This window comes from Onychostoma macrolepis, chromosome 05, assembly GCF_012432095.1.
Source record: "Onychostoma macrolepis isolate SWU-2019 chromosome 05, ASM1243209v1, whole genome shotgun sequence".
Taxonomy (NCBI): Eukaryota; Metazoa; Chordata; class Actinopteri; order Cypriniformes; family Cyprinidae; genus Onychostoma; species Onychostoma macrolepis.
This window is the reverse complement of record NC_081159.1, coordinates 29,512,530-29,537,591: the sequence shown is the minus strand read 5'-3', so window position 1 is coordinate 29,537,591 and position 25,062 is coordinate 29,512,530. Positions and strand designations below refer to the sequence as shown.

The window sequence follows — 25,062 nt, the reverse complement described above, 5'->3', positions numbered from 1 at the left end:
ATGCACGTGTATATTTATCTGATCTTTGACGCGATCGCGCGCAGCTGCGCAAAGTTGATTCTTCGCTTACTTGATCATATATATACAGTGGGTACGGAAAGTATTCAGACCCCCTTAAATTTTTCACTTTGTTATATTGCAGCCAGTTGCTAAAATCATTTAAGTTCATTTTTTTTCCTCAATGTACACACAGCACCCCCAGATTGACAGAAAAACACAGAATTGTTGACATTTTTGCAGATTTATTTTAAAAAGAAAAACTGAAATATCACATGGTCCTAAGTATTCAGACCCTTTGCTCAGTATTTAGTAGAAGCACCCTTTTGATCTAATACAGCCATGAGTCTTTTTGGGAAAGATGCAACAAGTTTTTCACACCTGGATTTGGGGATCCTCTGCCATTCCTCCTTGCAGATCCTCTCCAGTTCTGTCAGGTTGGATGGTAAACGTTGGTGGACAGCTATTTTTAGGTTTCTCCAGAGATGCTCAATTGGGTTTAAGTCAGGGCTCTGGCTGGGCCATTCAAGAACAGTCACGGAGTTGTTGTGAAGCCACTCCTTCGATATTTTAGCTGTGTGCTTAGGGTCATTGTCTTGTTGGAAGGTAAACCTTCGGCCCAGTCTGAGGTCCTGAGCACTCTGGAGAAGGTTTTCATCCAGGATATCCCTGTACTTGGCCGCATTCATCTTTCCCTCGATTGCAACCAGTCGTCCTGTCCCTGCAGCTGAAAAACACCCCCACAGCATGATGCTGCCACCACCATGCTTCACTGTTGGGACTGTATTGGACAGGTGATGAGCAGTGCCTGGTTTTCTCCACACACACCGCTTAGAATTGAGGCCAAAAAGTTCTATCTTGGTCTCGTCAGACCAGAGAATCTTATTTCTCACCATCTTGGAGTCCTTCAGGTGTTTTTTAGCAAACTCCATGCGGGCTTTCAGGTGTCTTGCACTGAGGAGAGGCTTCCGTCGGGCCACTCTGCCATAAAGCCCCGACTGGTGGAGGGCTGCAGTGATGGTTGACTTTCTACAACTTTCTCCCATCTCCCGACTGCATCTCTGGAGCTCAGCCACAGTGATCTTTGGGTTCTTCTTTACCTCTCTCACCAAGGCTCTTCTCCTCCGATAGCTCAGTTTGGCCGGACAGCCAGCTCTAGGAAGGGTTCTGTTCGTCCCAAACGTCTTCCATTTAAGGATTATGGAGGCCACTGTGCTCTTAGGAACCTTAAGTGCAGCAGAAATTTTTTTTTGTAATCTTGGCCAGATCTGTGGCTTGCCACAATTGTCTCTGAGCTCTTCAGGCAGTTCCTTTGACCTCATGATTCTCATTTGCTCTGACATGCACTGTGAGCTGTAAGGTCTTATATAGACAGGTGTGTGGCTTTTCTAATCAAGTCCAATCAGTATAATCAAACACAGCTGGACTCCAATGAAGGTGTAGAACCATCTCAAGGATGATCCGAAGAAATGGACAGCACCTGAGCTAAATATATGAGTGTCACAGCAAAGGGTCTGAATACTTAGGACCATGTGATATTTCAGTTTTTCTTTTTTAATAAATCTGCAAAAATGTCAACAATTCTGTGTTTTTCTGTCAATATGGGATGCTGTGTGTACATTGAGGAAAAAAAATGAACTTAAATGGTTTTAGCAAATGGCTGCAATATAACAAAGTGAAAAATTTAAATTTAATTTAATACTTTCCGTACCCACTGTGTGTATATGTGTGTATGTATATGTGTGTGTATATATATATATATATATATATATATATAAATAATATTATTATTATTTTAAATGTTGTAGATTTAAGTAGCAAATGAGTATTGCTAAAATTAATGCATATATTTTGAGACAGGTGGCCTTTGTGATTTTTCAGCTTTGTTTAAGATAATTAAAGCAACAGTTTTAAATGACGAAGAATATGTAAAGGTATGGTATTTGGGGTAAAAAGCGCCCCCGCAGTTGGGGCTAAAGGCGCACAGTAATTAACATGATAGTTAATAGATCGCTGACTTTTCCTTTTGTTGACATGACATGGTTAGATTCAGATGGTAAATATCATATTATGTTGGGTGTCCATATTAGAGATAATCACCATGTTTTGAATGAAACCATCATATTTAAAATCATGCTGTTTATCATATAATAAAATATCATTTGTTGTTACTACTGTAAATATATATTCAATTATTATTGGATCTCCTTCAATAGTTTCATAATCTTTACTTATTAAAATGATTTTGTTTCTGTATTTTAAAATATTTTTTATATTAACATTTTAATGACAGTATATTTATTGAACAAAAAATCATTTTATTTTTCAAAATAAGCAGAAAATAGTACAAACTTTGCTAAAGTGATTTTGAACAAGTATGAACTTACCATACTGGTGGGCCTTTTACCCCGTGTGTGGGGTAAAAGGCCCCCCTTGCTACCTCATACACTATTAAGATTTTTAAACAAAAGCAACTTGAATGAATGATTTATTCCCACACAAAATCTGTTGTTCCATTAATGTTCAATACAACGTGTATATATTTTTTCTGCAATTTATACATTTTGGGCACAATGAACAGCACATTTTTTCTTAAGGGGGCCTTTAGCCCCGTTGTATCCTATACTATTGCAGTCATGGCCAAAGATATTGCCATGCTTGGTAAATATGATCAAAGAAGGCTGTGAAAATTAATCTGCGTTGTTAATCCTATCTTTTATTTATTTTTTTTTAATTCACAAAAATCTAACCTTTCATTGGATAATAAGAATTTTAAAATGGGGGGAAATATAATTATGAAATGTTTTTTCTCTAATACACACTGGCCACAATTAACGGCACCCTTTTATTCAATACTTTTTGAAACCTTCATTTGCCAGTTTAACAGCTCTAAATTTTCTCCTATAATGCCTGATGAGGTTAGAGAATACCTGACAAGAGATCAGAGACCATTCCTTCATCCAGAATCACTCCAGACCCTTTAGATTCCCAGCTCCATGTTGGTGCTTCTTCTCTTCAGTTCACCTCACTCATTTTCTATAGGACTCAGGTCAAAGGACTGGAATGGCCATAGCAGAAGCTTGGTTTTGTGCTCAGTGACCCATTTTTGTGTTTTTGAGGTTTGTGTTTGCATTATTGTACGGTTGGAAGATCCAAACATGGCCCATTATGAGATTTCTAACAGAGTCAGTCACTTATTGATTTTTTTTATCTGTTGGTATTTGATAGAATCCATGTGTCTAAACGAGATGTCCAGGACCTCCAGCAGAAATATAGGCCCACAACATCAAAAATACAGCAGTATATTTCATTGTACACATGTGGTACTTTTTATCCCGGTGTTCACCAAACCCATCTTGAGTGTTTGCTTCTAAAAAGCTTTTTTTATTTATTTATTTTTTTTGGTTTGTTTCATCTGACCATAGAAGCCAGTCCCATTTGAAGTTCCAGTCGGGTCTGATAACTGAATATGCTGGAGTTTGTTTTTGGATGAGCTAGGAGAATTTTTCTTGAAACCCTCCCAAACAACATGTGGTGCTGTTTGACACTTTTTATTTATTTATTTTTTTTTATTTTTTCTGACCCCGAGACTCAGCTATTTTCTGCAGTTCTCCAGCTGTGATCCTTGGAGAGTCTTTAGCCACTCAAACTCTCCTTCTCACCGTGCATTAGGACGATATAGACGCACGTCCTCTTCCAGGCAGTTTCGTAACATTTTATGTTGAGTGGAAATTCTTAATTATTGCCCTGATGGTGGAAATGGGAATTTTCACTGCTCTAGCTCTTTTCTTAAAGCCACTTCACTAATTTGTGAAGCTCAATTATCTTTTGCTGCACATCAGAACTATATTCTTTGGTTTTTCTCATTGTGATGGATGATCAAGGGAATTTGGGCTTTGTTTTCCCTCCCATTTATATTTCTGTGAAACAGGAATCCATGGCTGGATAATTTCAATTTCAATCATTATCACCCTGGAGTGCTCAAAATTGTGAATATGAATGGGAATATACTTCAGAGATATTTTACAGAGATTTTATACTTACAGAGAATTTCTAGGGGTGCCAATCATTATATCCGCTTATTTGAGAAACATTTATTTCATAATGATATCCCCCATTTTAAATTCTTATCCAATGAAAGGTTAGATTTTTGTGAATGCATTGTTAATCCTTTTGATCTATTTAAAACAGATTAATTTTCACAGCCTTTGATCATATTTACCAAGGGTGCAGATATTTTTGGCCATGACTGTATATGAAACACACGTGGGAGGCAATTATACAGAAATACTTTGACGCCAGACTTTCCTCAGGCATTTCACCCTAACATTTCTGATGCTGTGCAACAAGATTGGTCCACTGGTTAGTCAGGTTATGCCAACCTATAGCTCAAAGTCACATGGTTTTTATTTTATTTATTTTTTTTGATGTGCGTGGAGGAACTATTCAGCAAAAGCATTTCCATCTCCAATTATTCGCATGAACTGTTTTTCAAAAACCACCTCAAGCGAATGTATTCACTTTTTTGCAAATTCAAAATTTGGTATTTCCATCACTCATTTATGCAATACATCAAAATATGCATAAAAACAGGGTGATGGAAACATAGCTATTCATATTCGGTGTGTCTGCATAATTTTTTTTAAGTACAAAAATGCAGAAAAGCTAAGGTAATTTTGAGGTCATTGAACACAATTATGACTGTTTATAGTGCAGTAAACATTGGAATGTATATTGGAGGAACTGGTTTCCTCTTTTTGATTTGTTTCTTCTATGTACAGTGTGTCTGCCTGAAGGAAGAATGGTGGTGATGGTCGACACAGCTGGTGTTTCTCCCCCAGTAAACCCCAATCACACAGCTCTATTGGATCCTGCCTGTAGACCATTGGAGACTGATAATTCCAGAGCCATATTCAGTTTCTCCATAGACTCATGTGGCACTTTCGCAACAGTAGGATTTGAATATTTTGTCATCCTCTGTATATAGAGAAATCTTGAGTAGTTCCTAATTTAAGCAAGGGCTAATGGAGGGCTTGTATTAATATAAGCCTTTAGATCTTTTTTCATGAAAGAACTTTTAACTTGACATTTTGAATATACTTGGGTTGTAGTAGCTGTTCATTCAAAATGATGCTTCCTCTATTTATCAATTTTTGGGTTTCAGCTGTTATGTATAATATCAAGATAAACATTTAGCTTTTTGACAATTATTATTATTGTTACTAATAGATATCACCTATTTACAGAAATCGTTCGTAATTTATAAACTTTATCCATAAAAATCTGTTTTACCTGCAGCATGATGGTGATCAGGTGATTTATAGAAATGAGGTGAGAAACATGCCCCCTTTTCCTCCACACCTGAGACCTCTCAGCCAACCTCAACCACATTATAGGTAAAACCCCTTCATAAAAGTAATCATGAACTCATAGTACACAATTTGAGAGATGGATACTGACATCTGCCTAATGTTTGGGAGAAGTCACAGAAAAGACCAGAAGTGCATTGTAGAGAATGTTAAATACATGCTGAACAACTAGACAGGGCTTATGAGAAAGTGTAAACTATGGCCCAGTTTCACAAACAGGGCTTAGCTTAGGCCAGGACTAGGCCTTAGTTAAATTAAGATATTTAAGCAACTTTTACAAAAATGCCTTCGAAGAAAACCTTAAGGTGTGCATCTTGACACAGAACAATGACACTGACATATTTTAAGATATGTCAGAGCAAGATATTTTCAGTTGAGACAGCTCAAACATGCATTTTAGTCGGGGACTAGCTTAAGCCTTGTCTGTGAAACCGGGGGTAAATGTATTTACTTTGGAGCCCTGACTAATTAGGCTAATAAAACGTCATTTTAATCATTTTAATTCTTTATTGAAGATTGAAATTTAGGTATGAGAGAAAAATGCAGTTTAAGTGAAAATGTGTGGCTGATTTATCTATATATCCCTATTTATATTAGTTAGATTTCTGTATTTCTATTGGGTTCAGGGTTCCTCTTGGCTGTGTCCATCCGGAAAATGGAAATCGCACTCTTGCCATCTACCTGCCATCCCATTCTCCCAAACTTCTACCTAGGAAACACACACACAAAACAGCCTTGCACTCACACTCAAGGCATCCTGAGGGCAGTGGTGAGGAACAGATCAGACATTGACAAGATACCAATCTTAACAGGTAAACCGTCTACTGAGATTTATAATTGGGTGTGAGGATTTCATGCTCACGACAGGCAATATTTAGTCGTGAAACGCAGACATCACAGGGCATGTCACGTCTTGGCATCTGCCTCCTTTGCCTTCTACCAAGTGCTAGATGAACTGACACCAAAATACTGTTGTGTGTAATTGACCCCTCGCCGGGAGTTGGACTGACATTTGATCTGAACAAATCATAATGCTGAATCAACAATTTTTGTCTGACAAACAAACCAGACAGGAAAGTAGATTAACATCGGTGGACTTTGAAATTGAAAAATGTTGTAAGATACCTTCTGATGTTCATTCATGTTTATTTCGTGCTATAGTTAAGAGGAAGAGATGATCGGTTTAGTTAAGTTAGTGACCCATACTTGAAATTAGTGCTCTGCATTTAACCCACACACACAAGTGCACACACACAGGCAGCTCCAGCGCCCGGGGAGCAATTAGGGGTTTGGTGCCTTGCTCAAGGGCACCTTAGTCATGGTATCGAAGGTGGAGAGAGTGCTGTTCATTCACAATCCCCACCGGTGCGAGAATCGAACCGGCAACCTTCAGGTTACAAGCCCAAGTCCCTAACCATTAGGCCACGACTACCTGTTTAAATGCTGTTTGAACTGAGGCACTACAGTGATCTGTCAGGACACCGAATAAAGAGCCACAATATGGTATTTATTGTTTGAATTTATTAAATTAAAATATCAAATCAAATTTCAATTCAAAATTTGAAAGCTGAGACTTTGACACCAAAAGTAACCTGCTCTGTCTTGTCTGTTGGTGCATTGTCATTGTACTAGTTCCTCCGCATTGTATCTTTCATGAGAATAAGGCGGGTCAATTGGACACACAACCTTTGCTGTCAGTAACAAAAGAGATGGGAAGTTTTTCCTATTTGAAAGCTGATTAGTCAATTTGTTTTTATCCTAGTTATTTTGCTATACACCATTATTTGGTTAGTTTCGATATCTAAATCTCATGCTGCTTTAGTATTGTGTTGTGGGATATTCTATTGTGCTCTCACAATGTAAAAAAGATTACAGGCTAACAGGCTGTTGAGATTAATATAACTTTACATACACCCATGCTTAAAGCATTAATTTCTTTATTCACTATACTCTTACAGATCAGAAAATGCACTCATTGCCAGTTGGAGGATGACACCCCTAAAGGTAATTGCACATTTAATTCTTTCTCAAAAGTATAAACAATCAATATTTACTAAGGTAAATCTACCCCTTTTTAAAAAAAAAAAATGAATACACCTATTAGTAAACATTGTATTGGGTCACCTGTGAATAGGGTGTTCTACATAGGCATTGATTAATCAAAAGACTTTGCGTTCTGCTTTATTCAACGCGATAGGTCTCAGTAAAGTCAAAGAAGACTGTTTTATCAGCCAACACAGGCATTATCATTAGGATAATTGTGAGGGGGAAAAACTAATTGTTTTGTTTTTTAATAAATGTAGCAATAAAACTTGCCTGCACTGTTTCTATGGAGCTGAAGGCGGAGCCTGACAGCACAATGGAAGGGGCTCGTCCTGTTCGTCACCTCATGACAACAGCAGATCTGTCTAATAAAAATTACTTTTCACAATCCAGCCTTCCTTTTGAACTTTTTAAAAACTTCTTGATGTTCTTCATATTCTAAAGATAATGATACTAATTAGCCCCAGCTTCCTGCTTCAATAGGAAATGAGTGTTTAGTGCAGACAACTTCATAGTTTTTTTGTGTTTGTGAGTGACAGGAAGCTATTGAGGAGTGAGGGCGAATGAGATGGGCAGCAAGTATATAGGAGTCAACTTGGAGTGTTTTGACTTGTTGCTTGTGCGATTTGGTACTTCTCCCTCACGTTCCGCCGTCTCTGGTGATCAGTGGTTACTTCTGATGTATTCTCTGCTGGAAACCAGCCCTTCTTTCCATCAGAGAGACGCATGCCTTCATACCAACCTTGACGAGCAAAATGGAAATTAATTTTAGTTTTGAGAATTCAAAATGAATTAAGTGATTTTATTTTAACTGTACCTTCACTGGTTTTGCGCAGCACATTGATGACATCAGATGGCTCCAAGCTTAGCTCATCTGCCTGTTTTGCTACATATTGACTGGCGCACTGCACTTGAGGACAGTCTGATTGACACACACATATTCACAATATAATTTCAAAAGCTTCCTCTAAGGGTTTTTTTTTTTTTGGTTTTTTAAACAGACCCATTTTTCAGAGTTTGACAGCCACTGGTCACCATTCACTTTCACTGTATAGAAATTTTGAGTCCTTTTGTGTTATATGGAAAAATTTGAAACATTTGGGCATATATAGTATACAATAGCATAAAGGGGAGTAAATGACCAGTGATTTCATTTTTGGGAGAGCATTCCATTTAAAAGACAATGCTACTGCATTATGTGATGTTTCCCACAGTGTCTGTGAAATATTGAATGGAAAGCTCACCCCAGTCCTCATAAATCTTCTCCTCTCCGAGGGCTGCTTTAATCGATGGAAAAGCAGCCATCCACCTATGCATGTCTGACCTGAGGAGAGGGTGTTTAAAAAAAAAAAAGAGAGGTCAGAATGATAAAAATGTAAAATGTCAGTTATTTCTGTCTTTGACTAGTATGAATAAAACTGCTGAGCTACATGCATCTTACTCTGTATTAGCCTTGAGCAAGTGTTCACGGGTGTTCCCCCGATGGTTTTCCAGGAGGGTCAAACAGAAACAGTGATCCAAGTGTGGCCCAAGATTGTTTTCTGTGGCCTGTACCTGAACCAGAGACCGATGCGCATGATCGATCACTACAAAGCGGTCTGGACTGCCACTAAAAGGAGAGGGAGGCAAAAAAGGACACCACATGAGGCAGAAGATTCACTCAACTCACTAGCGTGCCACGTTTTTTTTTTGTTTTTTGGGTTAAATGCCTGAAATAAGGTTTAACACAATCTCAAAAATTTCCACATTTTATTCTAGAACATAAAATACATCAGTAATACCCCACTCATGATTTATGTAAATTATCTGTGCTCTTGCAGATTATTTTAAGTCAAACTTTCCAACTGTAAATGAAGATGTTGATGTCATATGACTATGGGTAGTTCTTTATAGCCTAACATTGGCTTTTTATGTCTGATGGCGGCATTTAGGCTTCAAAATACATAAAATGTGAAGATTATTATGATGAACATAAGGTGTAAGTATTATAACTTTTTTCCCCCCTTCGTTTTGAAGGTTAATCTCAATAACCATATGCCTCTAACCTTTTCTTTGTGGTGAGAATGAGAAGGTCATTGAAGAGAAGCATGTACACAGGGGTACATTTGTTGCGGATGCTGAAGAGAGACCCTCTTTTACATAGCTCTTGTAGTTCTCCCTGTTTTTCTAGACAGCGTGTTTTGGAAACAATTGGAATTGCCTGTACAAATCAAGAAACACAAATAGTCAAAAACATAGAATATATCTGTTTCCATATTGAAATAATATACACTGATCAGCCACAATATTAGCCACTGACAGATGAAGTTTGATTAAATAGTTCACCCAAAAGTGAACATTATAACTTAATGTGTTAATGCAAATAGAACAATGATTTTTTTTAATGGTTATTTTATGCAGCACAAGTTGAGTTGCTATATGGCTCCTATATTGATACTTATTACATTGTCACATTAAACATTTTAAGGTCAGGAGATTATTACTTATATATATACACACACACAATGTTGCTGGAAAGTTTGTGAACCCTTTAGAATTTTCTATATTTCTGCATAAATATGACCCAAAACATAATCAGATTTTCGCAGAAGTCCTGAAAGTAGACAAAGAGAACCCAATCAAACAAATGAGACAAAAATATTTTCTTTGGCATTTATTTATTCAGGAAAATGATCCAATATCACATATCTGTGAGTGGCAAAAGTATGTGAATCTCTTGAATTAGCAGTTAATTTAACGGTGAAATTAGAGCCCATCTGTGCAGAGGTGTTTTCAGTCACTGCAATGACTATCAAATGTAGATGATAATAACATCGAGGCATGCCATGCCTTGCCCCGGAGAAATGACAACGACAAGCCAGCTATCACCATGAAATTGATCAGTAGACAGTACAAAACTGTGCTGTTAAGACAAGGAAGGAAGCTAAAAGGATCTAACGAACACTTAACGAAACGAAACGAAACGCGGACATCGCTAGAAAAGCACGCTTCCTGAAGAAACTGAAAAATTCAAAACACATGGACTACAAACTGCAAAATATTCATCAAACTGAATGGAATGCCAGAGCAAGCAAAAACTTTGGTCATCAAAAACATCGAGGAATTAGACAGGTACCAAAGTTCAACATAAACTGGAGGTATGAACACTTAAAAAAACATTAAACAACTTATGAATATTCACAAGATGGAATGCATATGCAACCATGATTTAGTTTACATCTGGAGATTATGAGATCAAATTATGACTGTTTACGATCAACTGGAACTGAGAACATTTCAATATAGCTACTGATCCTAGTCTACATGACTTGGAAAATTATATAGACCCGGGAAATAACTTATTTTCCAATGTCAATAATGACTGTTGCTACTATACAAACCCGATCTCATGAAAGTGTGCATAAATAGTACGCCAAATAAAAATGAAAACTCGTGGTATTGATACGCAAAAAAATGGACTTTGGCGTGTATATGCTACGCGATGGGTAAGATTAGGGTTGTGGGGTAGATGCGTATCATATCTACGCGAAAACTGCAGATCATATGCACGCCAACAAATTTGGTATCATATGCACGCGAAAACTGCGTTTTATATGCACGCCAAACACGTTCGTATCAAATATACGCCAAAGTCCATTTTTTGCGTATCAATACCACGAGTTTTCCTTTTTATTTGGCGTACTATTTATACGCATTTTCATGAGACCGGGCTGACTATACAGAGGAACAATTTAATCAGTCTGTTAAAATGGAAAGTAAATTGTCATTAATTAATTTTAATAGTAGAAGCATGTATGCTAATTTCAGTAATATTGAGGAATATTTGAAACAATTTACAAATCCATTTACAATGATTGCTGTATCTGAAACATGGATTAATGCTGACAAAGGAATGGATTTTGAATTAGAAGGGTATGAAGTGAATTATATAAATAGAAAGAATAAGAGTGGAGGAGTGACTATGTATGTGGATAAAAACTTGAATTATAAGGTGGTAGAAAGTATGACATCTGTGATTGATAACCTGTTAGAATGTATAATAATTGAAGTATGTCAGGGGGAAAAAAAGAATGCTAACATTAGTTGTAGAGCTCCAGACTCTAGTATGGAAGTATACAAGAAGAATAGAAGGAATGTTTTCAAAAACTAATCAAAAAGTTATTTTTATTTGTGGTGATTTCAATATTAATCTGTTAAATCCAAATAAGCACAAAAGGACTGATGAACTTATTAATGCAATGTATAGTATGGGTCTATACCCAAAAATTACTAGACCCAGTAGAATTACACTTCATTGTGCCACTTTGATTGACAACATATTTACAAATTATATTGAAAATAAAACTGTGGGTGGATTGTTAATCAGTGACATTAGTGATCATCTACCGGTTTTTACAGTTTATGACGACAACTATAAGAGAAATCAGTTAGATGTAAAACAAGATTGTTATGGAGCTGAACTAGGATTGTATTCTAAGGTGGTTTGGATTTCTCTAGCCTTCCTCTTGGTGTGTCGATCAGAACACAGGAGTGGATCAGGCGGTCAACTTCAATCAAAAGGGGTTTATTGAACACTGAAGATATATTGGAGGGTGTATGTGTGTGTGTGTGTGGTTAATTAGTCACAGACGCACACTATAACACACAAAAGGCGATTATTTCTCCCGCTCCCAGGACAAGTCTCTCTCTCGCTTCATTTTGCTGCGTCATGACGGTGATTGAAAGGGGGCACTAAGCCCCGCCTTTCCAACACTGCCGCCCCCAAATTTAGGTGTAAATTTGCTCTGTTGGAAAGTGATTGAGGTTTTCTATTGTCTGTCTTTACTTTCAGGCAACTCATCCTCTTCAGGGATTTCAGGAAGCACAATCAGACGAGCGATAGGTCGGGTATACGTCTTGTCCTTTATCTGGATCTCCACTGTTCTGACATGTCCATCTGCTCCCGGGAAGACTTTTGTTACTCTTCCAATCTGCCACAAGGACCGCGGTAGTTGGGGGTCAACTAACAGGGCTACAGTGCCAGGTTCAAGGTCAGGTGAGGATCTTTGCCACTTGCCTCTTGTCTGCATTGTCGGTAGGTACTGCCTTATGAATGCAGTCCAGAATCTGTCGGCTAATACCTGGGAGTGCCTCCATCTCCGCTTTGTGAGGAGTTCAGACTCTGGAAACACCACTTGGGGTAAGGAACCATCTGGCCGCCCCATCAGCAGGCAATTCGGTGTAACAGCATCCGGATCAGCTAGATCTGCCGAGACGTATCCTAGAGGCTTGGAATTTAGGATGGCTTCGACCTCGATCAAAACTGTCAGAAGTACTTCCTCAGACACGGTTTCTGAGCCTAGAGTGGCACGAAGAGCAGCTTTTATCGACCGGATCTCCCTCTCCCACACGCCGCCAAAGTGTGGAGAAGCTGGAGGATTGAAGTGGAACCTGATCCTTTGTTTGGCTAACAGCTGTTGTAGGTCTGGACTGAGTTTGCTGAAGGCTTCTCGGAGTTCAGTATCTCCACCTCGGAAATTGCCCTGGTCGGAGTACAGTTCTGCTGGCTGGCCACGTCGACCAATGAACCTTCTCAGTGCCATCAGGAAGGCATCACTGTCCATAGAGGATAGCAATTCTATGTGCACCGCCCGAGTGGTGAGACACTTAAATAGGATACCCCACCTTTTCTCAGTCCTGCGTCCCAGTCTTACTATGAAAGGTCCGAAACAGTCCATTCCCGCTGAATAGAATGAAGGCTTAAATAATCTGAGTCTTGGAGGAGGAAGATCAACCATTCGCTGAGTTGCGGGTTTTGACCTCCACTTACAACACTCGAGGCACGACCGTTGATGTTTCTTAATGGCCTCTCTGCCCCTCAGAAGCCACACCCTCCTGCGGAGCTCAGCAAACACTCGCTCAGGTCCCGGGTGATGGAGTCGAGTGTCATAGTCCTTAATAAGCAGTTGGGTGTTTGGATGATGAGGGTCGAGTACGATAGGGTGCATTGTATGTGGGTCAAGGGCTTCTGCTCGCCTCAGTCGTCCTCCGACTCGTATGAGTTGATTTTCCGGGTCAAACTCTGGCGAAAGACATAGTAACCGACTATCTGAGCGAATTGGCTTGTTGGTTTTCAGCAGCCGATAATCTTCAGGGAAACTGTCCATCTGTATCCTTCTCAGAACAACAGTCTCTGCTTCTCCATAGGTGCTAGCTGGAGGAAAATCATCCTGGGCGGCCGCCCCATGCAGTTCCTGTGCGACTGTCTCCACCAAATCTGTCCAGGTACTGTATTTCTTTCCATCGGGAATCAATGGCGTGGTGATAGTTATCCCACAGAATGTTCCTCCTTTAAGTTCAGTGGTGTCTTCGGAGTCAGGAATACGGGAGGTGGGATGAGCGGGCCACTCCTCCTTAGGTTGCAGTAGGAACTCTGGACCCTGAAGCCATCTGTTGGTGCGAATAAGATCTTGCAGGTTCTTGCCACGAGTCAGATCGTCGGCAGGGTTTCCTTCCGACTTTATATAACGCCATTTTGCCTGATTGGTCAACTCCTGAATCTCCGCTACCCGGGTGCCTACAAAGACCTTGTATCGGCAGGACTCAGAATGGAGCCAGTGGAGCACAATGGTGGAGTCAGTCCAGTAGGTGATCTTGTCCAAATTCAGAGTGAGCTCATCTGCAAGCAACTTTGCCAACTGTGCACCTATCAGAGCGGCACAGAGCTCAAGCCTCGGTATTGACTGTTGCTTTCGCGGGGCCACTCTGGACCGCGCTAGAAGAAAGGCAAGGTGAAGTTCCCCTTGGTGACCTTCTGACAGCAGGTAAGCCACAGCCCCATATGCCTTCTCCGAGGCGTCACTGAAGATGTGGATCTCCCGGCGAACATCTGAATGATCCATGTAGGAGGGGTTATAGCATCTGGGGAGTGTTACCTGTGGAAGGTATTTAAGCTCCTCTTCCCAGGCTATCCATGCTTGCCGGAGCTCACAAGGGAGTTGTGGATCATCCCAGTCCCGTGGGTCGCCCAAAGCTGCTGCACGATCACCTTGGCTCGGGTAGTATATGGAAGGATGACTCAAGGGGTCATACTGACTCGCCAGCACCCGGTAAATGCTCCGCATCGTCAAAGCATTGTATATGACAGGTCTATGTTTGAACCCTAGCTGATCTGACTCGCAGTTCCAGCTCAGGCCCAAGGTTGACTCTCGTGGGTCAGCTTTATCTTGAGAGAGCCACAACTCCAGCTTAGTGGACTTGGCTTCAGGAGGTAGGTGACTGACAACTTCCACTACATTACTGGCCCACTGGCGGATGTCGAAACCACCAGAGGATAAGAGGGCACGTAGCTTATCCACTAGCTGCCGTGCTTCTTGGGTAGAAGGTAAACTTTGTAGACAGTTGTCCACATAGAAGCATTTATCCACTGAGAATCTCACATCCTCATCAGGAGTACTGTGCCGAGCCACGTGTTGCTGGAGGCGAAGGTTGCGCAGCAAGGGCTGCACGTAGTCCCAAAGGGAAGGACTTGCCACTCATAAGTATCTGGAGGATCATCTCGCCGCAGGTCACGCCATAGGAAGCGTAAGAGTGGTCTGTCCTCAGGCAATAGCAGGACCTGATGAAACATCCCACGATATCGCCACTTATGGCTACACAATGCTCCCTGAACCGCAGGAGGACACCCAGGAGAGAGGGCTTAAAACTGGACCAGGTAGCAAGGAGTCATTAAGGTTCAGCCCTCATATTCGAAAGAACAGTTGAACACCAGGCGGTTTTCCATTGTGCGTGATCATATGGTGTGGAATATACCATTTCTCTCCATGGCTCCCTGTCCCTCATTTAGCAGTTTGACGGCAGCACCATTCAACTCCAGCTTATTTATCTCAGACTTATACACCTCTGCCTTCTCCGGTGACCGAGCGAGCTGACGCTCCATACCTCTGAGATTAGGCATGACTGCCTCCTTTGGAGCACAAAAGAAGGGGAAATCCTTCCTGCGCAATAAAGGTGTTGCGTAGCGGAAGATTCCGTTGATATCAACCCGCGTAGTCTTGGCCTCCAAGAGATTGATAGCCTCTCGATCCTCCTTAGATCGGGTAGCTTGCTTCTCACAGCGGTATGGCAAGACATCGATCTGCCAGAGCCTTTCGACATCCCTCTTCAGCTGTAGCTCGGAGGGGGTGAGGGACAAGAAGAAGCACCGTTGTGTTGATAACTGATCTCTCAAGAGTCTTACAGGTCCCTGCAATGTCCATCCGAGCCTTGTCTGAATAGCTGCAGGTCCTCCAGAGGGGCCTAGACGAACAGGTGATATGGGGGTAATGAGGTGAGTATTGTCAGCTCCAATTAGCAGCAGTGGGAGTACTCCCTCAAAGGACTGTAGGGGCAGGTTCTTTAGGTGCTGATACTTCTCCAGGATACTCAGAGGGTAGGAATGGTCTGCAAGCCCGAGGCGTTTAGCAGTGAAGGCAGACGAGATTCTGTATAGCTTCTGTGGTTGAGTCACTGGAGAAATCTGTAAGGAGACTGCGGCTCCAGTCACAGTTTGTACATCTTGTCGGATAGTACGCAGGGCTAGGCTCTCTTCAGGACCATAGATTCCGAGTTTAGTTGCTGCAGGAAAGGAGAATTGTCCTCTCGAACCATCGTCCAAGGACGGCATAGGTATCCAGGGTTTTATCCCGTGACGAAGCAGAATTCTAACAACCTTGAGGAGAACTTTCCTACATCCCGTAGGTCTATCCAAATACAGAGTCTCGGTCGCTGAATTAACCAAACAAGAACCTTCAGTCGCAGGTTTGGAGTTGACCTCATGAAGGATCTGCAAATGCCTACCTTTACAGATACTACATGGCTTCTTGAGGGTACACTTGGCTGCTTGGTGTGCCCGCCCACAACGCCAGCAGCGGTGATTCGTCTGAATCCAATCTGTCATTTGCTGTTTATTGAAGGACTTGAAGGTAGGGCATTGACTGAGGTAATGGTCGGTCTTGTCGCAGTACGGACAGAACGCTTTGGCCTGTCCTTGGAGGACCCCTGAACTGGTGAACGAGATCGGAGCTGGTCCAGATGGTGGTTTGGCAGGGCCCTCGTCTAATCCATGGAGTACAGTAGCTGAACGGCCAGCAGGGTTCCCTAGGTACCCTCTCCCCCAGACTGTCTTCTGCTCTACCCTCCGTTTGCGGTCTGAAATCTGGCTCTCGCTGCTCTGACACCAGGCCTCATATTGTAACCATTCCGAGAAGTCCAGGAGGTTATACACCGCCCCGGGACGACAAAACATATGTCTTCTGAACTCAGACCTCATTTCAGGAGGAAGTTTGCCTAACAGCCTCTCCACATGAGAACCGCACCTCAATTCAGCCTGACCTTCATGGCCCAAAGTCTCCAGCATACCGACAAGGGATCTGATTTGCAAGGCAAACTTGTCAAAAGCTGCTGTGTCACCTCGTCGAATGTCAGGAGCATCCATCACTTTCGTTATCCTTCTGAGGGCTAGTTTGTAAGGTTGTCCAAACCTTTCAGTCAGAGCTGCCATGGTATCTCTATAAGGGAAAGGTGAGTTAAGATAGGAGTCAGCTACTAGACGGGCTTCATCTAATCTCAGATGATCCATCAATATCTGATAGCGGAAGAGCTCAGTAGCATCAGGAGGTAGAAGGTTCTCAAGAGCAATCTTCAGTCTGGTGAACTCACTAGGGTCCCCTGTGGTGAAGTCTGGAATGGTCGGAGTAGGTCCGCGATAGGTGCTCTCTCTCTCATCTGGATGCACGGTATAAGCTCTGTGCCTAGGCGTCAGATACCCAGGTCTCTTTCGCTCGTAGCCTTCAGGAGGGTGAGGCTGGTGAGCAGCTTTAACAGGCTCAAACTTCTGCTCTGGATACCAGCTTGGATCATGGGTATAGTTACTGTAGTCAGTAGGTGGCGGAGCTAATCTGCGGAAGTTGGTCGGACAGTGTAATCTGGATAGTTAGCAGGAATGGAATCGGAGTAATGAGGAGGCTGAACTGACCGTGTGACTTCCCGTTTGGCTGGCAGTTCCGTCTGTATGTGGTCTCTCATCACTTGAAGTTCACTGAGCATCTTACCCAGGAAATCCACCAGCACATGCTCTCTCTGCGACTCCTCAGCATTCCTCTCTACCCGTCTGGGCAGAACAGAATGATCTGTATAGCTCACAGTCTGCTTGGGGGTAGATGAAGGAGGAAGTGGCATTGGAAGAGACTCAGAGCACACCAGAGATTGATAAGGCCTGTCTGTGGTGTTGATGACCGTTTGTGGAGATGATTGAACCCCAGTATCTTCCCAAGGCCGGTGAAATGGTGAAAACGGAGCAGGTTGGGTAGAGGGCATGGGAGCTCTAGACTGTGAAGGTATTCTCACCTGCTGGTTTCCATAGGAACGCTCTCCGTCCAAGGCAGCCGGGGACCACTCATCGACCACGTGCCATGAATACTGACTCTCAGGCCTGGTAACTCTGTCATATGGGGAGGGAGAAATCCTGGCCGCATCAGAAGTGCCACTTCTCCATGACTCCTCTGCAGCGTGAGGCATTGTCAGCATACTGACCGGTCTACGACGTGTGGCTGTGAGATCATAGTCCTCAAGATAAACGGGAGGGCGAACATGACGTTTAGGTCTGGCACCTTCAGAATTCACCCCTTCTGGTTGCATATTAGGGATGGTAGATCCTCTGTATCCAAGAGCAATAGCTGAGATCCGGCTCGAAGGACCAATTTTGTTATGGAGCTGAACTAGGATTGTATTCTAAGGTGGTTCGGATTTCTCTAGCCTTCCTCTTGGTGTGTCGATCAGAACACAGGAGTGGATCAGGCGGTCAACTTCAATCAAAAGGGGTTTATTGAACACTGAAGATATATTGGAGGGTGTATGTGTGTGTGTGTGTGGTTAGTCACAGACGCACACTATAACACACAAAAGGCGATTATTTCTCCGCTCCCAGGACAAGTCTCTCTCGCTTCATTTTGCTGCGTCATGACGGTGATTGAAAGGGGGCACTAAGCCCCGCCTTTCCAACACTGCCGCCCCCAAATTTAGGTGTAAATTTGCTCTGTTGGAAAGTGATTGAGGTTTTCTATTGTCTGTCTTTACTTTCAGGCAACTCATCCTCTTCAGGGATTTCAGGAAGCACAATCAGACGAGCGATAGGTCGGGTATACGTCTTGTCCTTTATCTGGATCTCCACTGTTCTGACATGTCCATCTGCTCCCGGGAAGACTTTTGTTACTCTTCCAATCTGCCACAAGGACCGCGGTAGTTGGGGGTCAACTAACAGGGCTACAGTGCCAGGTTCAAGGTCAGGTGAGGATCTTTGCCACTTGCCTCTTGTCTGCATTGTCGGTAGGTACTGCCTTATGAATGCAGTCCAGAATCTGTCGGCTAATACCTGGGAGTGCCTCCATCTCCGCTTTGTGAGGAGTTCAGACTCTGGAAACACCACTTGGGGTAAGGAACCATCTGGCCGCCCCATCAGCAGGCAATTCGGTGTAACAGCATCCGGATCAGCTAGATCTGCTGAGACGTATCCTAGAGGCTTGGAATTTAGGATGGCTTCGACCTCGATCAAAACTGTCAGAAGTACTTCCTCAGACACGGTTTCTGAGCCTAGAGTGGCACGAAGAGCAGCTTTTATCGACCGGATCTCCCTCTCCCACACGCCTCCAAAGTGTGGAGAAGCTGGAGGATTGAAGTGGAACCTGATCCTTTGTTTGGCTAACAGCTGTTGTAGGTCTGGACTGAGTTTGCTGAAGGCTTCTCGGAGTTCAGTATCTCCACCTCGGAAATTCGTGCCCTGGTCGGAGTACAGTTCTGCTGGCTGGCCACGTCGACCAATGAACCTTCTCAGTGCCATCAGGAAGGCATCACTGTCCATAGAGGATAGCAATTCTATGTGCACCGCCCAGTGGTGAGACACTTAAATAGGATACCCCACCTTTTCTCAGTCCTGCGTCCCAGTCTTACTATGAAAGGTCCGAAACAGTCCATTCCCGCTGAATAGAATGAAGGCTTAAATAATCTGAGTCTTGGAGGAGGAAGATCAACCATTCGCTGAGTTGTGGGTTTTGACCTCCACTTACAACACTCGAGGCACGACCGTTGATGTTTCTTAATGGCCTCTCTGCCCCTCAGAAGCCACACCCTCCTGCGGAGCTCAGCAAACACTCGCTCAGGTCCCGGGTGATGGAGTCGAGTGTCATAGTCCTTAATAAGCAGTTGGGTGTTTGGATGATGAGGGTCGAGTACGATAGGGTGCATTGTATGTGGGTCAAGGGCTTCTGCTCGCCTCAGTCGTCCTCCGACTCGTATGAGTTGATTTCCGGGTCAAACTCTGGCGAAAGACATAGTAACCGACTATCTGAGCGAATTGGCTTGTTGGTTTTCAGCAGCCGATAATCTTCAGGGAAACTGTCCATCTGTATCCTTCTCAGAACAACAGTCTCTGCTTCTCCATAGGTGCTAGCTGGAGGAAAATCATCCTGGGCGGCCGCCCCATGCAGTTCCTGTGCGACTGTCTCCACCAAATCTGTCCAGGTACTGTATTTCTTTCCATCGGGAATCAATGGCGTGGTGATAGTTATCCCACAGAATGTTCCTCCTTTAAGTTCAGTGGTGTCTTGGTCAGGAATACGGGAGGTGGGATGAGCGGGCCACTCCTCCTTAGGTTGCAGTAGGAACTCTGGACCCTGAAGCCATCTGTTGGTGCGAATAAGATCTCGCAGGTTCTTGCCACGAGTCAGATCGTCGGCAGGGTTTCCTTCCGACTTTATATAACGCCATTTTGCCTGATTGGTCAACTCCTGAATCTCCGCTACCCGGGTGCCTACAAAGACCTTGTATCGGCAGGACTCAGAATGGAGCCAGTGGAGCACAATGGTGGAGTCAGTCCAGTAGGTGATCTTGTCCAAATTCAGAGTGAGCTCATCTGCAAGCAACTTTGCCAACTGTGCACCTATCAGAGCGGCACAGAGCTCAAGCCTCGGTATTGACTGTTGCTTTCGCGGGGCCACTCTGGACCGCGCTAGAAGAAAGGCAAGGTGAAGTTCCCTTGGTGACCTTCTGACAGCAGGTAAGCCACAGCCCCATATGCCTTCTCCGAGGCGTCACTGAAGATGTGGATCTCCCGGCGAACATCTGAATGATCCATGTAGGAGGGGTTATAGCATCTGGGGAGTGTTACCTGTGGAAGGTATTTAAGCTCCTCTTCCCAGGCTATCCATGCTTGCCGGAGCTCACAAGGGAGTTGTGGATCATCCCAGTCCCGGTGGGTCGCCCAAAGCTGCTGCACGATCACCTTGGCTCGGGTAGTATATGGAAGGATGACTCCAAGGGGGTCATACTGACTCGCCAGCACCCGGTAAATGCTCCGCATCGTCAAAGCATTGTATATGACAGGTCTATGTTTGAACCCTAGCTGATCTGACTCGCAGTTCCAGCTCAGGCCCAAGGTTGACTCTCGTGGGTCAGCTTTATCTTGAGAGAGCCACAACTCCAGCTTAGTGGACTTGGCTTCAGGAGGTAGGTGACTGACAACTTCCACTACATTACTGGCCCACTGGCGGATGTCGAAACCACCAGAGGATAAGAGGGCACGTAGCTTATCCACTAGCTGCCGTGCTTCTTGGGTAGAAGGTAAACTTTGTAGACAGTTGTCCACATAGAAGCATTTATCCACTGAGAATCTCACATCCTCATCAGGAGTACTGTGCCGAGCCACGTGTTGCTGGAGGGCGAAGGTTGCGCAGCAAGGGCTGCACGTAGTCCCAAAGGGAAGGACTTGCCACTCATAAGTATCTGGAGGATCATCTCGCCGCAGGTCACGCCATAGGAAACGTAAGAGTGGTCTGTCCTCAGGCAATAGCAGGACCTGATGAAACATCCCACGTATATCGCCACTTATGGCTACACAATGCTCCCTGAACCGCAGGAGGACACCCAGGAGAGAGGGGCTTAAAACTGGACCAGGTAGCAAGGAGTCATTAAGGTTCAGCCCCTCATATTCGAAAGAACAGTTGAACACCAGGCGGTTTTTCCATTGTGCGTGATCATATGGTGTGGAATATACCATTTCTCTCCATGGCTCCCTGTCCCTCATTTAGCAGTTTGACGGCAGCACCATTCAACTCCAGCTTATTTATCTCAGACTTATACACCTCTGCCTTCTCCGGTGACCGAGCGAGCTGACGCTCCATACCTCTGAGATTAGGCATGACTGCCTCCTTTGGAGCACAAAAGAAGGGGAAATCCTTCCTGCGCAATAAAGGTGTTGCGTAGCGGAAGATTCCGTTGATATCAACCCGCGTAGTCTTGGCCTCCAAGAGATTGATAGCCTCTCGATCCTCCTTAGATCGGGTAGCTTGCTTCTCACAGCGGTATGGCAAGACATCGATCTGCCAGAGCCTTTCGACATCCCTCTTCAGCTGTAGCTCGGAGGGGGTGAGGGACAAGAAGAAGCACCGTTGTGTTGATAACTGATCTCTCAAGAGTCTTACAGGTCCCTGCAATGTCCATCCGAGCCTTGTCTGAATAGCTGCAGGTCCTCCAGAGGGGCCTAGACGAACAGGTGATATGGGGGTAATGAGGTGAGTATTGTCAGCTCCAATTAGCAGCAGTGGGAGTACTCCCTCAAAGGACTGTAGGGGCAGGTTCTTTAGGTGCTGATACTTCTCCAGGATACTCAGAGGGTAGGAATGGTCTGCAAGCCCGAGGCGTTCAGCAGTGAAGGCAGACGAGATTCTGTATAGCTTCTGTGGTTGAGTCACTGGAGAAATCTGGAAGGAGACTGCGGCTCCAGTCACAGTTTGTACATCTTGTCGGATAGTACGCAGGGCTAGGCTCTCTTCAGGACCATAGATTCCGAGTTTAGTTGCTGCAGGAAAGGAGAATTGTCCTCTCGAACCATCGTCAAGGACGGCATAGGTATCCAGGGTTTTATCCCCGTGACGAAGCAGAATTCTAACAACCTTGAGGAGAACTTTCCTACATCCCGTAGGTCTATCCAAATACAGAGTCTCGGTCGCTGAATTAACCAAACAAGAACCTTCAGTCGCAGGTTTGGAGTTGACCTCATGAAGGATCTGCAAATGCCTACCTTTACAGATACTACATGGCTTCTTGAGGGTACACTTGGCTGCTTGGTGTGCCCGCCCACAACGCCAGCAGCGGTGATTCGCTGTCATTTGCTGTTTATTGAAGGACTTGAAGGTAGGGCATTGACTGAGGTAATGGTTGGTCTTGTCGCAGTACGGACAGAACGCTTTGGCCTGTCCTTGGAGGACCCCTGAACTGGTGAACGAGATCGGAGCTGGTCCAGATGGTGGTTTGGCAGGGCCCTCGTCTAATCCATGGAGTACAGTAGCTGAACGGCCAGCAGCGTTCCCTAGGTACCCTCTCCCCCAGACTGTCTTCTGCTCTACCCTCCGTTTGCGGTCTGAAATCTGGCTCTCGCTGCTCTGACACCAGGCCTCATATTGTAACCATTCCGAGAAGTCCAGGAGGTTATACACCGCCCCGGGACGACAAAACATATGTCTTCTGAACTCAGACCTCATTTCAGGAGGAAGTTTGCCTAACAGCCTCTCCACATGAGAACCGCACCTCAATTCAGCCTGACCTTCATGGCCCAAAGTCTCCAGCATACCGACAAGGGATCTGATTTGCAAGGCAAACTTGTCAAAAGCTGCTGTGTCACCTCGTCGAATGTCAGGAGCATCCATCACTTTCGTTATCCTTCTGAGGGCTAGTTTGTAAGGTTGTCCAAACCTTTCAGTCAGAGCTGCCATGGTATCTCTATAAGGGAAAGGTGAGTTAAGATAGGAGTCAGCTACTAGACGGGCTTCATCTAATCTCAGATGATCCATCAATATCTGATAGCGGAAGAGCTCAGTAGCATCAGGAGGTAGAAGGTTCTCAAGAGCAATCTTCAGTCTGGTGAACTCACTAGGGTCCCCTGTGGTGAAGTCTGGAATGGTCGGAGTAGGTCCGCGATAGGTGCTCTCTCTCTCATCTGGATGCACGGTATAAGCTCTGTGCCTAGGCGTCAGATACCCAGGTCTCTTTCGCTCGTAGCCTTCAGGAGGGTGAGGCTGGTGAGCAGCTTTAACAGGCTCAAACTTCTGCTCTGGATACCAGCTTGGATCATGGGTATAGTTACTGTAGTCAGTAGGTGGCGGAGCTAATCTGCGGGAAGTTGGTCGGACAGTGTAATCTGGATAGTTAGCAGGAATGGAATCGGAGTAATGAGGAGGCTGAACTGACCGTGTGACTTCCCGTTTGGCTGGCAGTTCCGTCTGTATGTGGTCTCTCATCACTTGAAGTTCACTGAGCATCTTACCCAGGAAATCCACCAGCACATGCTCTCTCTGCGACTCCTCAGCATTCCTCTCTACCCGTCTGGGCAGAACAGAATGATCTGTATAGCTCACAGTCTGCTTGGGGGTAGATGAAGGAGGAAGTGGCATTGGAAGAGACTCAGAGCACACCAGAGATTGATAAGGCCTGTCTGTGGTGTTGATGACCGTTTGTGGAGATGATTGAACCCCAGTATCTTCCCAAGGCCGGTGAAATGGTGAAAACGGAGCAGGTTGGGTAGAGGGCATGGGAGCTCTAGACTGTGAAGGTATTCTCACCTGCTGGTTTCCATAGGAACGCTCTCCGTCCAAGGCAGCCGGGGACCACTCATCGACCACGTGCCATGAATACTGACTCTCAGGCCTGGTAACTCTGTCATATGGGGAGGGAGAAATCCTGGCCGCATCAGAAGTGCCACTTCTCCATGACTCCTCTGCAGCGTGAGGCATTGTCAGCATACTGACCGGTCTACGACGTGTGGCTGTGAGATCATAGTCCTCAAGATAAACGGGAGGGCGAACATGACGTTTAGGTCTGGCACCTTCAGAATTCACCCCTTCTGGTTGCATATTAGGGATGGTAGATCCTCTGTATCCAAGAGCAATAGCTGAGATCCGGCTCGAAGGACCAATTTTGTTATGGAGCTGAACTAGGATTGTATTCTAAGGTGGTTCGGATTTCTCTAGCCTTCCTCTTGGTGTGTCGATCAGAACACAGGAGTGGATCAGGCGGTCAACTTCAATCAAAAGGGGTTTATTGAACACTGAAGATATATTGGAGGGTGTATGTGTGTGTGTGTGGTTAGTCACAGACGCACACTATAACACACAAAAGGCGATTATTTCTCCCGCTCCCAGGACAAGTCTCTCTCTCGCTTCATTTTGCTGCGTCATGACGGTGATCGAAAGGGGGCACTAAGCCCCGCCTTTCCAACAAAGATTGATGTAAAACAGACGAGTGAGGACAGAGAAATATATGAATGCATTTAAGAGTGACTTATTAGCACAGGATTGGGGAGTCGTATATAAGGAAAATGATGTTGATAATGCATATAATATATTTAAAAAAATATTCATATCATTATATGAAAAAAACTGTCCAATTATACAATATTATAGAAAACAAAAATATATAGATTGATCATGGATCACAAAGGGTTTACAGAATGTCTGTAAAAAGAAGAATACACTCTATAGAGAATTTATAAAACAAAGAACTATAGAGGCATTTAATAAATATAAAAAATATATATATAAAAAAAGATAACTAGTATTCTATGGGTTTGTAGAAAGGAATACTACAG

At 43.9% G+C, this 25,062-nt stretch overlaps 2 protein-coding genes across 11 annotated transcripts in view; one reads left to right on the top strand and one right to left on the bottom strand.

Annotated features, from left to right (window-relative positions):
- The window catches only part of LOC131540469 (uncharacterized), a 28,113-nt gene extending 20,311 nt beyond the window's left edge, over nt 1-7,802 (top strand). For all 6 annotated transcript variants that reach the window (XM_058775309.1, XM_058775307.1, XM_058775308.1 and 3 more), the window contains 5 exons: nt 4,779-4,948; nt 5,296-5,393; nt 5,993-6,178; nt 7,325-7,370; nt 7,670-7,802. In XM_058775309.1, coding sequence (XP_058631292.1) covers nt 4,779-4,948; nt 5,296-5,393; nt 5,993-6,158 — 434 coding nt within the window. In that variant the 3' untranslated portion in view covers nt 6,159-6,178; nt 7,325-7,370; nt 7,670-7,802. The remainder of the gene's footprint in view (nt 1-4,778; nt 4,949-5,295; nt 5,394-5,992; nt 6,179-7,324; nt 7,371-7,669) is intronic.
- Nucleotides 7,803-7,993: 191 nt separating this feature from the next.
- arhgef15a (Rho guanine nucleotide exchange factor (GEF) 15) overlaps nt 7,994-25,062 on the bottom strand; it is a 35,942-nt gene continuing 18,873 nt past the window's right edge. For all 5 annotated transcript variants that reach the window (XM_058775300.1, XM_058775299.1, XM_058775303.1 and 2 more), the window contains 5 exons: nt 9,455-9,609; nt 8,851-9,018; nt 8,654-8,733; nt 8,227-8,331; nt 7,994-8,151 (listed from right to left, as the gene is read on the bottom strand). In XM_058775300.1, coding sequence (XP_058631283.1) covers nt 8,000-8,151; nt 8,227-8,331; nt 8,654-8,733; nt 8,851-9,018; nt 9,455-9,609 — 660 coding nt within the window. In that variant the 3' untranslated portion in view covers nt 7,994-7,999. The remainder of the gene's footprint in view (nt 8,152-8,226; nt 8,332-8,653; nt 8,734-8,850; nt 9,019-9,454; nt 9,610-25,062) is intronic.